The following is a 16418-nucleotide window of genomic DNA, read 5'->3' as shown; positions in this document are numbered from 1 at the left end:
CTGAGTGTCGCCGCCCCCTCCCCCAGCCAGCCCACCGCCGCAACCGCCCCTGCCCATCCCACCCCGTCCCACCCTTGCACGCACACATTAGAATGAACTAGATGGAACTTGCTGTCATCAGTTTCACATCAAAAATAAAAGATTGACTGATATATGATCACACTTGCTGTGATTTAAACATAGAGGTCAACAATTGACGTCATAGGGTGTGTTGAACTCGGCTTGGCCCAAGGATTCCAATGATACCTCATTTTGCCATTCGGGTCAACAGGTCAAAAGTTACGTCCGTAAACACAAGTCCAACTTTGGCCTGTTGGTGGCGCTAGAGCGCTTGAGGTGCCGGCATGAAACTTGGTGAAATGAATTATTGGACTGTCCCCAATTAGTGTGCAAAATTGTATAACTTTTTACCAGACGGTTCTATGGGCTGCCATTGACTTCCATTGCAAAATAATGCGCATCAGCAACTACTGACCAAAATGCATTTTTGTCAATTACGGAGCCCCCTAGAGGTCAAATGTCACCAAATTTCTTGAGCATCCTCCCGATGTGGTCTGAGGTACATGTACTAAGTTTGGTTTTGATACATGAAAGTGTTGCTGAGATATGACATCACTTCCTGTTTGGCGGCTTCGCCGCAAATTTTGATTGGCTGGTACAGGCCAATGCCTCTGTCAATTGTTCCAGAAAGCAATGCACTCATCAGGCATGGTCTGTAGATGGTCTCTGCAAATTTTGGTGAGGATCCGCTGAAATTTGTGACCTGCAAAAACGTGTACGTGTTTTTGATTAAATCCAATATGGCGGCCGAATCAATTACGATGACATCACAAGTTGGCTTGGGTCGGCCTAAGGACCTTCAACAGTAGTACCAGACACCACTAGTGGGTTTCAATTCTAAGCACAACTGCAGCTACAGGCCAAAAGGCATGTTTCTTAATTACAGCGCCCCCTAGAGGTCAAAGGTCACCAAATTTCTTGAGTGTCCCCCTGATTGGGTCCTGAGTCCATGGACTTAGTTTGGTTATGATAGATCAATGGGTTGCTGAGATATGAGCTCACTTCCTGTTTGGCGGCTTCGCCGCAAATTTCGATTGGCTGTTACGCGCGAACGGTTTTAGTTCCGAAGACGAAAAAGAATAACTTTTGTGCGGCTTGGTCTGAAGAGCATGTGTGTCAAGTTTGGTGACGATCGGACAAAATTTGTGACCTGTGAAGTTTTAGTTTCACTTTCACTAAAATCCAATATGGCGGAAAATCCATCATGGCGGAAAATGACGTCATAGGGTGCGTTGAACTCGGCTTGGTCCAAGGATTCCAACGATACCTCATTTTTGACAATCGGGTCAACAGGTCAGAAGTTACGTGCGTGAACGCAAGTCCAACTTTGGCCTGTTGGTGGCGCTAGAGCGCTCAAGGTGCCGGTATGAAACTTGGTGAAATGAATTATGGGACTATCCCTAATCAGTGTGCCAAATTTCACAACTTTTCACCAGACGGTTCTATGGGCTGCCATTGACTTCAATGGCGGAATAATAATAATAATAATAAATATAGCTGCAAGCAGCAATGAGGGGGCCAAGCAGTGAGATCAGCAGGCCAGATTTGCCATGTAAGTCAATGCTGTTGCATCAGACATATAGCCTTAAGCAGTCACAGCAAGTTCCATGCCATACAACCCAAGATTGGCTGAGTTACAAGGTCAAGTTTCACATCAAAACATAACTGATTTTGTGGGGCTGAACCAGGGCTGAGTGTCGCCGCCCCCTCCCCCTGCCAGCCCACCGCCGCAACCGCCCCTGCCCATCCCACCCCGTCCCACCCTTGCAAGCACACATTAGAATGAACTAGATGGAACTTGCTGTCATCAGTTTCACATCAAAAATAAAAAATTGACTGAGATATGATCACACTTGCTGTGATTTAAACACAGAGGTCAAAAATTGACGTCATAGGGTGTGTTGAACTCGGCTTGGCCCAAGGATTTCAATGATACCTCATTTTGCCATTCGGGTCAACAGGTCAAAAGTTACGTCCGTAAACACAAGTCCAACTTTGGCCTGTTGGTGGCGCTAGAGCGCTTGAGGTGCCGGCATGAAACTTGGTGAAATGAATTATTGGACTGTCCCCAATTAGTGTGCAAAATTGTATAACTTTTTACCAGACGGTTCTATGGGCTGCCATTGACTTCCATTGCAAAATAATGCGCATCAGCAACTACTGGCCAAAATGCATTTTTGTCAATTACGGAGCCCCCTAGAGGTCAAATGTCACCAAATTTCCTGAGCGTCCTCCCGATGTGGTCTGAGTTACATGTACTAAGTTTGGTTTTGATACATGAAAGCGTTCCTGAGATATGAAATCACTTCCTGTTTGGCGGCTTCGCCGCAAATTTTGATTGGCTGGTACAGGCCAAAGCTTCTGTCAATTGTTCCAGAAAGCAATGCACTCATCAGGCATGGTCTGAAGATGGTCTCTGCCAATTTTGGTGAGGAACAGATAAAATTTGTGACCTGCCAAAACTTTTTTGTGTTTTTGATTTAATCCAATATGGCGGCCGAATCAATTACGATGACATCACAAGTTGGCTTGGGTTGGCCTAAGGACCTTCAACAGTAGTACCAGACACCACTAGTGGGTTTTAATTCTAAGCACAACTGCTGCTACAGGCCAAAAGGCATGTTTCTTAATTACAGCGCCCCCTAGAGGTCAAAGGTCACCAGATTTCTTGAGCGTCCCCCTGATTGGGTCCTGAGTCCATGTACTAAGTTTGGTTATGATAGATGAATGGGTTGCTGAGATATGAGCTCACTTCCTGTTTGGCGGCTTCGCCGCATATTTCGATTGGCTGTTACGGTCAAACGGTTTGAGTTCCGAAGACGAAAAGTGATAACTTTTGTGCGGCTTGGTCTGAAGAGCATGTGTGTCAAGTTTGGTGACGATCGGATAAAATTTGTGACCTGTGAAGTTTTAGTTTCACTTTCACTAAAATCCAATATGGCGGAAAATCCATCATGGCGGAAAATGACGTCATAGGGTGCGTTGAACTCGGCTTGGTCCAAGGATTCCAACGGTACCTCATTTTTCAAAATCGGATCAACAGGTCAAAAGTTACGTGCGTGAACGCACGTCCAACTTTGGCCTGTTGGTGGCGCTAGAGCCCTCGAGGAGCCGACATGAAACTTGGTGAAATTAATCATGGGACTGTCCCCAATCGGTGTGCCAAATTTCACAACTTTTTACCAGACGGTTCTATGGGCTGCCATAGACTCCCATGGCGGAAGAAAGATGTTAAATAATAATAATAATAGTAAGAAATCATAGAAACACAATGGGGCTTCGCAGCTTCGCTGCTTGGCCCCCAATAATAAGAACAAATAGAAACACAATGGGTGCCTTCGCAGCTTCGCTGCTTGGCCCCCAATAATAAGAAAACTAACAAACACAATGGGTGCCTTCGCAGCTTCGCTGCTTGGCCCCCAATAATAGGGAAGAAAACATAGAAACACAATGAGGTCCTCGCAGCTTCGCTGCTTGGCCCCCAATAAGAACAAATAGAAACACAATGGTTGCCTCGCAGCTTCGCTGCTTGGCCCCCAACTAGATGTACCGCATAGCGGTACAAAATATGACCGTCGCTCAGTCCTGTACATCCGTTCCACGAAAATAAATCACACTTCAATTTCTCTCCATATTTTACTCCATCCCCCACTCTTGAAACTTTTGTGTATGCTTGTTTGGCATGCCTGAGTGTGTGTGTGTGTGCGGCTGCACAGAAAGTAGCCTACTGGTGCTGAAAAGGTGAATAGATTGTAGAATAGCCAAAGAAGATGTAGCATTGTTATAAAACCTTTAAAATCTCTAAACAATCACAAGTAGGGCAGTTCATCACAGTTCATCCATTGCAACTGGATTGATGAAAGGTCACAGTTTACACCTGTAGGCTACATTGTATTTGGAAAAAGCAAAAGGTATCAGCATAATGTTATTTATTTATTTATTTATTTTTGATGTATTTATAAACAAAAACATCTCTGTCAGTTCCATGCCGTTTTCAACAGCTATCAAAAACAAAGGTCATTTTTGGATGGATGGATTTTTTGTGAATGTTTCTTCTTCTACATAAGATTTTAGTCATCTTTAGTTCATGTAATACTTTATTGTCAATGCACAAATTAAGTAACAGTAGTCTGAAACGTTATTGTTAATGCACAAATTAAGTAACAGTAGTCTGAAACGAAATGCTATTTTACATCTAACCAGTGGTGCAAATAACTGACATGTCCAAATGGGCCTTGATGAAATGTGTCGCTAGACTGTTCATACACATTTTAACGGGCCAAAGTTGAAGAGCTTTTGTCCGTTATTGTTCGTGCAAATATAGGCTGATTCATGTTCCCTTGCATTGTGTAACTGAGGTCCATGGCTAGTCTGGTCCATAGGCACCCGATATTGTTTAATTTTCCGATTGAGATATACACGCTCTGGCTATTCTAAATGCAAAAATGCATCAGGGAGTTATGACAAAACTGTAACTAACAAACTAGATCCTAATAGAAAGCTGATAGCTTCCCTAAGCTACAGGTAGGATTATAAGGTAGGCCTATTTACAACATAAATTGTCAATAGGCTATGCTGGCGACACAAATAAAATCTCCTTTGGAAACCAATGGCTTACGCCTTACAGTATCAAGCGGACTTAAACTGCCATATTGTGGCGAAAAGTTGTAATAACATTCACGCAGCTCCATGAGTCAAGGAAAGCGCGAATGAAGTAGCCACTTCTAAATGGGACCCACTACACAGCTTAAGGTGTGTTGCTAAAGCAGCCATAATGAAATGAAGATGTCATTGTTTGGATACTTCACACACACATGCTTTTTAATTTCACAGACTACAACTACCAAGCTGGAATCAAAGCACATCGATTCCCCTCTCACACCCTGCACGCACTTAAAACAAAATAAACAGGCATCTCAGTCTCACGCATGTATAGGCAAAACTGTATCAGACCGGTGTAACGTTGGTAAATCTTCCATTGCACAGAATGATTTTGTAGCACGTGCAATAAATGACAGTCGAAAGATACAAACAGTGCTGCTATCAATTTGCTTGGTATAACCGCATTTATAGTTTTCTACAAATGCAATCAATCAAATGGGCCTCCATCACTCAACCAACGCTAACGGTAACATTACCTAGGTCCTTATTGATATTACAAGATTAACGTACCTGCAGTAAAAACCAAGCATGTCCGATAAACATCCTCAGATTTATTTCGGCTTCAAGAAGAAATGGGAATTACACTTCATGTGAACATCGTCCTATACTTATTAGATGTTCGCTGCGGTAAATTACAGTCCTTGTAGGAAGCGTCCATTGTTTTTCCAACCCACTTTTAACTTCCAACAAAATTACGTCTCACTGCAACGATGCGCCATCTAGTGGACAAACGACTACTTATCGCCAATACTGAAAATGCAGCCATGATGATGATGATGAATATTTATTTTGGCTTTCTTTTAATCCTACTGAATTTGTAATTATGTATCGGCCGTTCTAATACCGATAGTATGTGGGTGCCTGTGTGTGTGCATGTGTATATGTGTGCACCGCCATTTACAGGCCAATGAGTGTACAGTCACTAAATGTACACATAACCTAATTTTTTTAGACCCCCCCTATGGATGAAATTCTACGAAACTGTGTGTGTGTGTGTGTGTGTGTGCCAGGTCAATCATACACATAAAATTTGGTGCAGTTCTGAACATCTTAACTGAAGATAAGGGCGATTAAAGCAGAATAATATTGCATTTTCATTTTTTACTGGGGGGGTGGGGGTGCAAATCACAAATGAGTGATTATGGGCCAGGTTGATGTGGGCCCTTGAGACCAACATACCATAAAAGATTCTTCATCCTCAGTGCCACGGTTCAGGTAGTTATTTAGGAAAAACTGTTTTTTTTTGCGGTTCGGGGGGCCCAGCACGGGGGGGGGGGGGGTGGCGTGCATACAGAGGGTGTCATAATGATCCTACACTTCCAATTTCGTGCAGTTTTGACTATGTTAGGTCACAGATACCTTCAATTACACCTCATTTTTACTTTTTTGTGTTTAACTAGGTGGCGCTATACATGAAATGAGTGGTTATGGAATGGGTTGACATGGCCCCTTGAGATCAACATACAAAAAAAAAATGGTCCTCCTAAACCCTACGGTTTTCGATATATTCACAGAAAACTGTGTCTGCCCTACCCTCCTTTCGGGGGTCCAGTCCAGCGGGGGGGCTACAGATCAAAACGAAAAACGATGGTTCCATGCTATCCATGTGGGGTTACATGCCCACCAAGTTTCGTGTACCCCGGTCTTTCAGTGTCCCGGGAATCATTGACGGAAATTTGGGCATGCGGAAAAAAAAAAAAAAAAATCTGACTAAACCTATATGACCGCCGGTTCGCTGCGCGGCGGTCATAATAATAATCTGACATCGCTCGTGCACTCGTGCTGCTGACAGTGGCTGCGTAATGACTGTTCATTATATTAGCCTATATGGCAACTGTGTAACCCATTATAAATGGGTAGTTTCAGTGGAAAAGCTAGCTGAACAAATGAAAGGAAACAAGAAGGATTCATTGCAGCATATCGTCATATTTTCGAACCCTCAAAATCTTAGAACTGATGCAACTGAGCTGGTAGCCCAGGATGGAGGACAACTCCACGTAGAGGAGAAGAGGTTGTCCGAAGCAACTTAAATTAAGTGAGATTTTTTGCTGAATGTTACAAAAAGTGTTAAAATGTTTTTTGTGTATAAAAACATCAGATCTTTATGCAAATCGCACCCTGGCTACCATTACACATGCTTCATTCACTTATGCTACTATGCTTATCCAGATACAGTATTTACATACTGTGAATGGTCCACACGTCTCACCAAACCCCATCCCTAATAGAAAAAAAGCGAGGGGGGGCATTTCCTTGTAGCTGGCCAGTTCGAGAGGAGGGAAACTAAGATGGAATAACATTTTTAATATGAGTTAAGACTTCCCTTTCCGTTCCCCCAAATTTTCTATTAATTACCATTTTTGTGGTGCACAGCACTATATCTCCTTTTGTTCCCTGTTCTTAATGTTTTTCAGATGTGATTACCTGTATGGCGATGGGCAGCATCTTGCCATGATGGTTGAGATGGAGCAGCACCAGAGGAGCGGTGAGAAACTGCTGTTCGCCATTCACCTCATTTCCTATGAGTCCATCCAGCATCTTGTAGTCACACAGGAAGATGTTCCCATTCTGGATGGATTAGGTGTAGTTAAAGGCAAAACAACAAATAAACTAATTGAGTGTCTTGAAAGGCTCTTTAAAAATACAATGTAGCATATTATTATTATTATTATTATTATTATTATTATTATGCTGCTAGACTGTTGACTGTTGCTAGGTTACGGGGACGCTGGCGAGACACGCCGCTCCGTCTGGCATCATGTTTTTGTTTGTTTTTATGTAATGTTCGTAATTTTATGTAATGTCACGTTTATTTTTTGTATTGATTTGTCTAGTTAAATGTTTTCTCTCTTTATTTACGTTATTTTTGATAGTTTTTCGTTCGTTATTCTCGTTATTCAAGTCGTAAAACTGACTTGACTTGACTTGACTTGACTGAATGAGAAGCCTACTTCTATCTCTGCCGTCAAGGTGCTTTTTCCAAGACGGTTTTTGACCATCTCCTCTGTGACTGGGAAGTTCTCAGGCAACTTTGAGCAGCGTTGGATCACCATGGGGTTGAGGCCATTCAGAAACTGGTAGCCAAAGAACTCGTCCTTGTCCCAGTGCCCTATAACATATTCTGCAAAGGATGGCAAGTTAGAAGAACGTACAGTATGCTCAGATATACTGGTCAGCCATTTTGATTTTTAATACAATAATTCTAGAAAGCTCATTGAGGTTAAGCTCATTGAAGTTGTTTAAGATGAGTACTCAAGGTTTCATTTCTGGTTCCGCAAAGGAGCGCCTCCATTTGGCAGATGCTTTCCCACGAATCTCTGCAATCAGCTAATCCTATTAGCTTCAGAAGAGCTAACCTTAACACAAAGAATTGGTAGACAGTCCATTAATAAGAATAAAAGGTAAAAATATGTAAACGTTAAAAAAGGTAAAAATATGATAAAGTTAAAAAAAGTAATGTTGATTTGTTTTTTAGGACTTTCTCCACAATAGCATAGAAGTGAACTGATATTGTTAACAGCACATGAGTTATTATAAGATGAAAAGCACACACAACATATAAGGGTACACACTCATGCATACATACATACATACATACATACAGACATACAAATGACCGTCCACTAGGGGTGTAATGGTACATGTATTCGTATTGAACCGAAACGGTACGGGCGTCATGGTTCGGTGCATGAATTTACACAGAGAATACGCGGTATGAAAATAAATAAAACTTGCGCGCGAATTAATTAATGCAATGCAGAACTACTGTTCGATACGCGAGTTCATTAGGGACACCTAATCTGTAGTCCCGCTTTAGCTCTGTGAAGCTCTCATTGGCGCATAGGTAGCCGAGGTCCGCCTACGTAAGTTACACTTTTTTGTCAGGTCGACGGTCGAGTGAGTCAGTCAGAGATAGCAGCAGCACTAAGGATGGGTATGGCGAGTGGTGGCGACCCACCAGACATGGGCAGTATTTCAATTATATGTATTTAAAATATGTATTTAATTACTTTAGCGTATTTTGAAATTTGTATTTTGCAGGATTGGAAAAACTCAAATGTAAAATACTTTGAGGGATTGTATTTGAGTATTTCAGCTACTTAAATATACTTCTCAAATAAGCCAAAATGTCATCACTCAATTAAATATACTACCCGGCCTGCTATAACAATGACAATAGACAATGCTTATCATAAAGCCAAAGGCCAGAATCTTGGTGAATCTGGTTTTAAGAATAGGCTGGGTGCCTGAAGATATCCTTTGGGCAATTCCCTATATTCAACTGTAAAGTTTACCTAAACATTTCATTACCTTTTTGGAAGAAAAGCATGAAATGTTTACCCATTTTCCATTTTTCTTGCTGTGGTATGCCACACTGTGACAGACCAACTTAAAAGTGTTAGGCCTATTTCTGCTTCAATCTGTACAAAAACTATGGCCTGCATCGCTTCCGCGTCATTACAAATGCACGTCTTTGTGTTTCTCGCGTTTCATTTTGACAGTAGTATGAAACTAAAAGATAAACAAAATAATATGTTAATAAGGTGAAAATCCATTGTTATGTTCTGATAGCATTTTAACTGTTGGTAATTGATCGCCCCCTACTGGCGAATGGAATATACATGCAAGTGGTTTGATTCAGTAAACAACCTAACCTGCATACGGCCTGCGTTTCTTCATTATTATAATATCATGGATATAACAATTACTGTATACACACTGAAAAATATTGAGGCAAACTGTATACCCTTCCATATACAACCAAACACGGATGTTGAAAGTCTCTAAATGGATGAAAGTGAAAGTCATAAATAAGAGATGCTGTAGGCCTATTTTCAGTTTTATAGCTGATTGCCTTATCTTGTTTGCAAGTTACAGATTGAGTCTGTAGATGATGTGGGGTACTTGTTTACTGTTTACAACTTACTTTGCACACTTCAGGCTGTTGCAGCTACACTGTAGCTCAGGGGAGAGATTTTTTAGTAGGCCCTACAGCCTACAGACATTCACAATAAAGAAAAATTGCCTTCTGCACTTTTGATTTGCTTTTCCCTCCATTGTACTGAACTCGTACCGAACCGTGACTTCTGTGTACCGTTCCACCCCTACTGTCCACATATTATATAAGGGCACACATACATACATACATACATACATACATACATACATACATATAAATGACTATCCACTGTGACTATCCAATTTTTTCCTGTTCTCTTTATTATTATTATTATTATTATTATTATTTGATTATTATAATTATTATTATTTAATGATGTAGGCACTTACTGCTTTCCTGCTGTGTAAAAAAACTCATTATTCTTTGTGTAAGAGAACCGGAGTTCAGCAGGCAGAGCAAGGGCAGAATCAAAATCAATAATGTGGGGGGTGCCCTCAGCGTACACACTCCACCTGTGAGAAGAATATACAGACAGATTGGAAAAAGATTTTACTTAACTGAATTTAATATTTGATTTGCTGTCCCCAAACCTAAATGCATCCTGTCGATTTTCTAGCTGCCTTCTCCTTTCTTGAAGGGCTACTTGGTTGGTGTCCTTGAACACAAGCAAAGCTGAAATGGAAGTATATTAAAGAACACCATTAATTGGCAATCTGAATATGTTGTATATGTTTATTGTAATATAGCCCAAAGCAAAACTTGTGTGTGTGTGTGTGTGTGTGTGTGTGTGTGTGTGTGGCTGTGTCTGTGTGTGTGTGTGGCTGTGGCTGTGTGTTTGTAAGACATCACAAATTAACTCTCAAGTACACCAGTACTAGTGAAGTCTACCCTGAGTGCCTACCTTTAGCAGGTCTTAAAACAAGCTTTTCATTACAGGCCAGCCAGCGGTAGCAAGGAAACAACATCTCATCACCTTCAGGTGTTGTAATCAAGATCTTATCGCAAAACCACTCGTTGACAAGACCCAGAAAGGCCTTGGAGCGGATTTTGACAAGTACGAGCTCCCCCAGGGCTTTTTTATAGTGTACCTCAAATTTCCGCTCCTGTAAAGATATGAAAAGCGATTTTAAGGCACTATGTGGAGTTCTTTTTCTTTTCTTTTGTTTGTTTGTTTTAAAGGGCATTGTATTTAATACAGCAGTCAACTGTGGTACAATGTGGCACTAGATGGTTTACATGCTAACTTCAGTGGATATCTGGACAACATGCATAGGCGTTGTGTGTGTGTGTGTGTGTGTGTGTGTGTGTGTGTGTGACACACACACACACACACACACACACAACTGTTTTGACGCGATGTCAAAAACGTCTATGCTCCATGTTGTCCAGATATCCACTGAAGTTAGCATGTAAACCATCTAGTGCAGGTCGGCAACCCGCGGCTCCGGAGCCGCATGCGGCTCTTTGATCCCTCTGATGCGGCACCACACTTGACTCCGTAACCGTAGCCTGCACAATATTGTTACATTTGCGGTTCGTTGCCATGTCAATATCAAACGAAATCGGATTGGATATATGACAGTTTTGCATGGAGTTGCCCTTAAATGATGACAGCTGATGTTACTTTGCATACCAAAGGACACTGGGAAAATAGGGGGTGGTGCTTAGCCTACATGGGAAGCCTAAGGCCTATACTTCTGTCATTCCACTTTACATTTCAAGTTACTTGCACATTACTTTTAAAACTAGTAGAATATGTATTAAAAAATCCTGTGTTGAATAAAAGTAACTGTATGTTAAATATCCAAACTTTTTCTTGTAACCGTCTTTATGTAGCTCTTCTGAGATTAAAAAATAAATAAATTTGGTAAAAGTGGCTCTCCAGGCAAAAAAGGTTCCCGACCCCTGATCTAGTGCCACATTGTACCACAGTTGACTGCTGTATTAAATACAATGCAAGTCAATTAAGAATTGGGAGAGTGAGGTGTGGCTGGCTGCATTCAAGACATCCAACACCTTTAAACATCCAACACTTGACACAGAATAACAACAGAATGTGAGGAAATAACATTCTGATTTGACGTGTAGTCCTGATATCCACTGAAGGTAACATGCAAACCAGCTACTGTATAGCACCTGCTTGAATCTCTTGTAATGCCACGTTGAACCACATGTGGGCGCTGTAGTATACACAATGTAAGTAAATGGAAGAGTGTCATGTGGCTGCATTCAAGACAATAGGCTCTGTGCAGTAGCATAGTGACAAACTTCCGTTTTTGTCTAGAGGTCGGCATATCCGTTTCCTGTTTGCTGTCATCACTGTCAACAAATACCTGAAGATGAGTGTTTCAGTTACACCAAAACATGTGCTCAGTGACCGAAAATCCTGTCCTCCTTATTTTGTGCAGCCATTGTGCACGACGGCTGTCGTTTTTATGAAAAAAGGTGGAAGTTCAAATCGCTGTTATATCGACTTGAAGCCGATCAGAGTGGCACAAGGCAGTGCTCCATAGAGTCGCCCACGGTTTTAAGAAACTGTACATTGTATTTCCTACGTTTTGGTACAACTGAGGCATTCATCTTTCGGTGTCTGTTGACAGCATTGACAGCAAACGTAACTCCTTTTAAAAAAACATACCTTTCTGCATTTGTTTATCATTCCTCCCTTACAATGTTTACAGATTCATATTCAAAGATGCATTCCTCCCTTACAATGTTTATAGATTCATATTTAAAGATGCATTGCGCAGTTTAACATAAAACCAGCAAGTAAGTCTATCAGCTAACAGTTGATTGGCCTAACAGCTTCCTGCAATCAGGATGGGGAAGGTAACTTTTGAAATATAATAGGTTACAGACTAGTTATTAGTAAACAATTGGTGGCACAAATTCAAACAAGATGACCCATCAAAATGTCAACACATTTTCTCACACTTTTTCACTTTCTCATAACTTACACACACTGGCAACCAAGTCTAATCTACCAAGCTGTTGTCTAGTCTACCTAGTCTACCAAGCTGTTGCTTTAAAATGAGTGCACTTACTGATCCTGTATGAAAGCCCACAGCGTGAATTCCCCCATTTAGAGGAATATTATCACTATCCTCCTCAGGACCTTGAAATTGGATGGAGATATAGCTAGTTGTGCCAGCTGAGGTCCTGTTTCCAGTGTATGCCGTCACTGTGTAGATCACCATGGTTATTCTGAAAAGTAATAGAATTGATTAATTATGCGAATTATTTAATTTATTTTATAAAATAAATCATTTGATTACTGTTGAAAGGCTATAGTCGCACATGTGTCCACTAAATAAGGAACTGACAAGGATAACTATTGAAGGACAACTATGTCAATTGCAAAACATATTTACAAATTGCATGATCAAAATGCATAATTTGCAATTACATGAAATGTCAACAAATCCATAAAAAGATCAAAATTATTCTCACTATCAAGTTCAACTAGAGAATGTAATTCCTGGGAATTACGAGTGCATGAAAATGGAAAAATGACTGCTCAATAAAATATTGTTGAATATTGTTTAAAAATCTAATCCAAGTAAAAAGATGGAGGTAAGATAGAGAAAAACGTTTGGTGGGGAGTTGTAGTTGATGACAACTGACAGTTGGAATAGTTGAACATTTAAAAAGTTGGATAGTTTAAATGGTTAAATTATTTAATAGGGAATTATCGTATTGAGGACTTATTTTGAAGTTGAGGACAGAGGAAACAGTTGGGACTTACTATTGCAAGCAGAGTACTGTATGTATGATGTATGTGAGTGATGACAGTGAAGATGTGTGTGTGGGCGGGAGGGGAGTGGAGCAGTGACTGTGTGTGTGTGTGTGTGTGTGTGTGTGTAGTGTGTAGGTGGGGGCAGTGTGCTGTAAGTACACTGTAAATTATTTAATAGGGAATTATTGTAGTGAGGACTTTTATTTTGAAACAGTTGTGGACAGAGGAAACAGTTGAACAGAATGTGTAGTCTTAATAGATGATGATGATACTGTATGCTTAAAGCCTGAGAAACTGACAGTTGATCCAGGTGGCTAGCAATGCTAACATGCTAAGATGCTAACTATGCTAACCATGCTAACTAGCTACAGTGGGTAGGAGTCATAGTTGATGACAAGTAACAGTTACAATGGCTGAACAGTTAAAAAGTTCAGTAGTTTAAAGGGTTAAATTGTTTAACAGTGAAATATTGTAGTGAGGACTTTTATTTTGAAAGTTTTTGGCAGAGGAAGCAGTTGAACAGGATGTGTAGTCTTAATAGAGCCAGTTTGTATGCTTAAAGCCTGAGGCTGCAGGTGGCCTGAACACCTGGCATAGGATTCTAATTGCTTAATGGCCGTATTATGATGTCACAATCGGCAATGTTAAGTCTATGGGGATTTTTAAAAAGTTTTTCTTTAATAGTTTCAAAAGTTTCAAAGTTGAAAAGACATAGCAACCTGGTCCGTTTGAAGACCTACGTTACAAAGTTTGAACGAAGTTTCTAAGTTAAACTGTTCAAGAGAAATTGCGTACGGAAAAATTGGTAAGCGGAATAATAATAAGAAGTTGCCTAGGAAGAACAGTACACTGTAATAAGAAGCCTAGGAAGAACAGTACAGTGCATTTTCATGCACTGTAATAAGAAGAAATCGGATAACAGTAGATTGCATTTTCATGCACTCTAATTAGGTCAAAATCGGTTGTTTAACTATAGTTACGTCATTTGCAAGTCTATCTAGTCCACCCTTCTTTAATTAAGGTGTGAAGCACACCTAAATCATTTGACTGCTGTTAAAAGGCTATAGTCGCACATGTGTCCACTGAATAAGGAAGACCCTTTCGAATTGCCAATTGCAAAACATATTAACAAATTGCATTATCAAATTGCATACTGAATTTGCAATTACATGAATTGTCAACAAATCCATAAAAAATCCATAAAAACCTAAAAATCATTCTCACTATCAAGTTCAATGAGGTCAAACTCCATGAAATTGCAAATCGGTTCTTTAACTAAGTTACGACATTTCCAAGTCTATCTAGTCCACCCTTCTTTAATTAAGGTGTAAAGCACTTACCAAAGTCAAAAGTCGTCCACAAACAGAGTTTTCCTTGTTGCTGAGGTATCTACAGTACAATGAATTTAAAGAACACCGAGTCAGTGAAGCCTCCGTATTGCACTGCTCTTGTATCAGGTCAAATCCAGTACATCCAACTATCCATGTATATCCAACTATCAACAATGTGTCTAGCTGTAGATTAGCCCCCAATTGTTATGTCTACTGTTTGAATGCATCAACTAAGAGGGGGGAGAATGTGGAATAATGTTGAACTAAATGTACTGAATTATTACTATATTTTTTATTATTATTAATATACTAAATTATTATTGTTATACTAAATATACTACTATTATTATTATCATTATTATTATTATTTTAGAAAATAAGCAACAAAGGAAATGCTGGCCATGAATGCTTACCAAAATATTCTGAACAGGAGAGTCGGCAGGACTAGCTTTCTCACAAGACAGCACTGGTTTACATCCAGGTCTCCAAGACAAACATCGACAAGGAAGGGATGAGTGGCCTTGCTTTTAAAAGCACAGGTACACCTACGCACAAGAGCATACCTGTTGTGGTGGTTGGTTAAACAACCACCCTGAGGCAACTACCCTCAGTCATAACACATAATGCCTGAGAGTAGGATTGGGGACCATGACAACCATGACATTATACATTTTAATATGCAGACTGCAAATTGAAAACTGAGTCAGACTCATGCAAGTTCAGGATCAGAATGCCTATCTACTGTATATTGTTGACATTGTCGCATGAAATGTTCTACCAGAAACATCTTCACTTAAAAACATATTGGGGAAAAACCCACAATATCAGGTGCTAGATATCAGGTAACCGCATAACCGGTTCCATGTGGTCCGATTAGATGATCATGTTTATTTCTCGGGAATATTCAGTTGAACATTGTTCAGAAAGTGTGGGTGAGCTAGTAATCATGTGGTTGTGTGAGTGGGTTGGTGTGAGAGAGGAAGTGTGTCTGTGTGTGTGTGTGTGTGTGAGTAACCTGTACATTGAAAACTGCACTCTCAAACGCTTGTTCTCAAGAAGTCTTTAATGGACCATGTTTTTAACAGACATACACGTTTTAACCACAATATGACCTGATGCTATGGATATGGTTAACAACTGTGACTACTAGAAACCTTCAAGTTCTCTACACAGCCCATTTGAGGATGCGTATTGTCAGGGATGGGCAAAAATACATCAAAATGTATTTTTAAATAAAATATCAAATACCCTAATTTTAAATGTATCAAAATACACTAGAAAATATAGAAGCCACACCATGTATCAAAATAAAATTTTATTAGGCAGGCTAATACATACTGATAACTTGCGCTAGCCTAGCACCTGCGAACTCTGCAACTAGAAGGACTGAAAGGATGAAACATGTTGAAAACGGTCTCCACTGATAAATATCACACTTGCTAACTTGGAAATGAGGTCCTATGTCCAAAATCCTGAACCACCCCTTTAAATGTAAATTAAACGAAAATGAGTTAAAGGTGCTATGTGTATTGTCCGCCAAAAATCAATTCATACTCCACATTCCATAAAAGATGGGGGCAGTATACCTCCAGAAAGTGAATTGGTCTACCCTAGAGTAACAACCAAGAAACGTGCACTTGCAGCAGTGTGAAGTGTCAGACGTCAGAAATGTAAGTGGCAAACACGCTTGCCTTTATTGGCCTGCGGCACAATTGAACTGCGGAACGAA

The 16418-nt window shown here is 40.3% G+C and overlaps 1 protein-coding gene across 3 annotated transcripts in view; it reads right to left on the bottom strand.

Annotated features, from left to right (window-relative positions):
* The window catches only part of LOC121718009 (polyunsaturated fatty acid lipoxygenase ALOX15B-like), a 95657-nt gene extending 80448 nt beyond the window's left edge, over positions 1-15209 (bottom strand). Inside the window, exons 1-9 of one of the 3 annotated variants that reach the window (XM_042102751.1) lie at positions 15103-15205; positions 14699-14738; positions 12667-12826; positions 10524-10725; positions 10213-10294; positions 10012-10134; positions 7975-8078; positions 7674-7843; positions 7147-7290 (exon numbers count right to left, since the gene is read on the bottom strand). In XM_042102751.1, coding sequence (XP_041958685.1) covers positions 7147-7290; positions 7674-7843; positions 7975-8078; positions 10012-10134; positions 10213-10294; positions 10524-10725; positions 12667-12819 — 978 coding nt within the window. In that variant the 5' untranslated portion in view covers positions 12820-12826; positions 14699-14738; positions 15103-15205. Of the gene's footprint in view, positions 1-7146; positions 7291-7673; positions 7844-7974; positions 8079-10011; positions 10135-10212; positions 10295-10523; positions 10726-12666; positions 12827-14698; positions 14748-15102 lie in introns of all 3 variants that reach the window. The other 2 variants (XM_042102753.1, XM_042102752.1) reach the window with 2 other exon arrangements.
* Between the last annotated feature and the right edge of the window lie 1209 nt (positions 15210-16418).

Source organism: Alosa sapidissima, chromosome 9, assembly GCF_018492685.1.
Source record: "Alosa sapidissima isolate fAloSap1 chromosome 9, fAloSap1.pri, whole genome shotgun sequence".
In the NCBI taxonomy this organism is placed as follows: Eukaryota; Metazoa; Chordata; class Actinopteri; order Clupeiformes; family Clupeidae; genus Alosa; species Alosa sapidissima.
The sequence above is the reverse complement of the archived record's forward strand: the minus strand, read 5'-3'. Positions and strand labels throughout refer to the sequence as shown.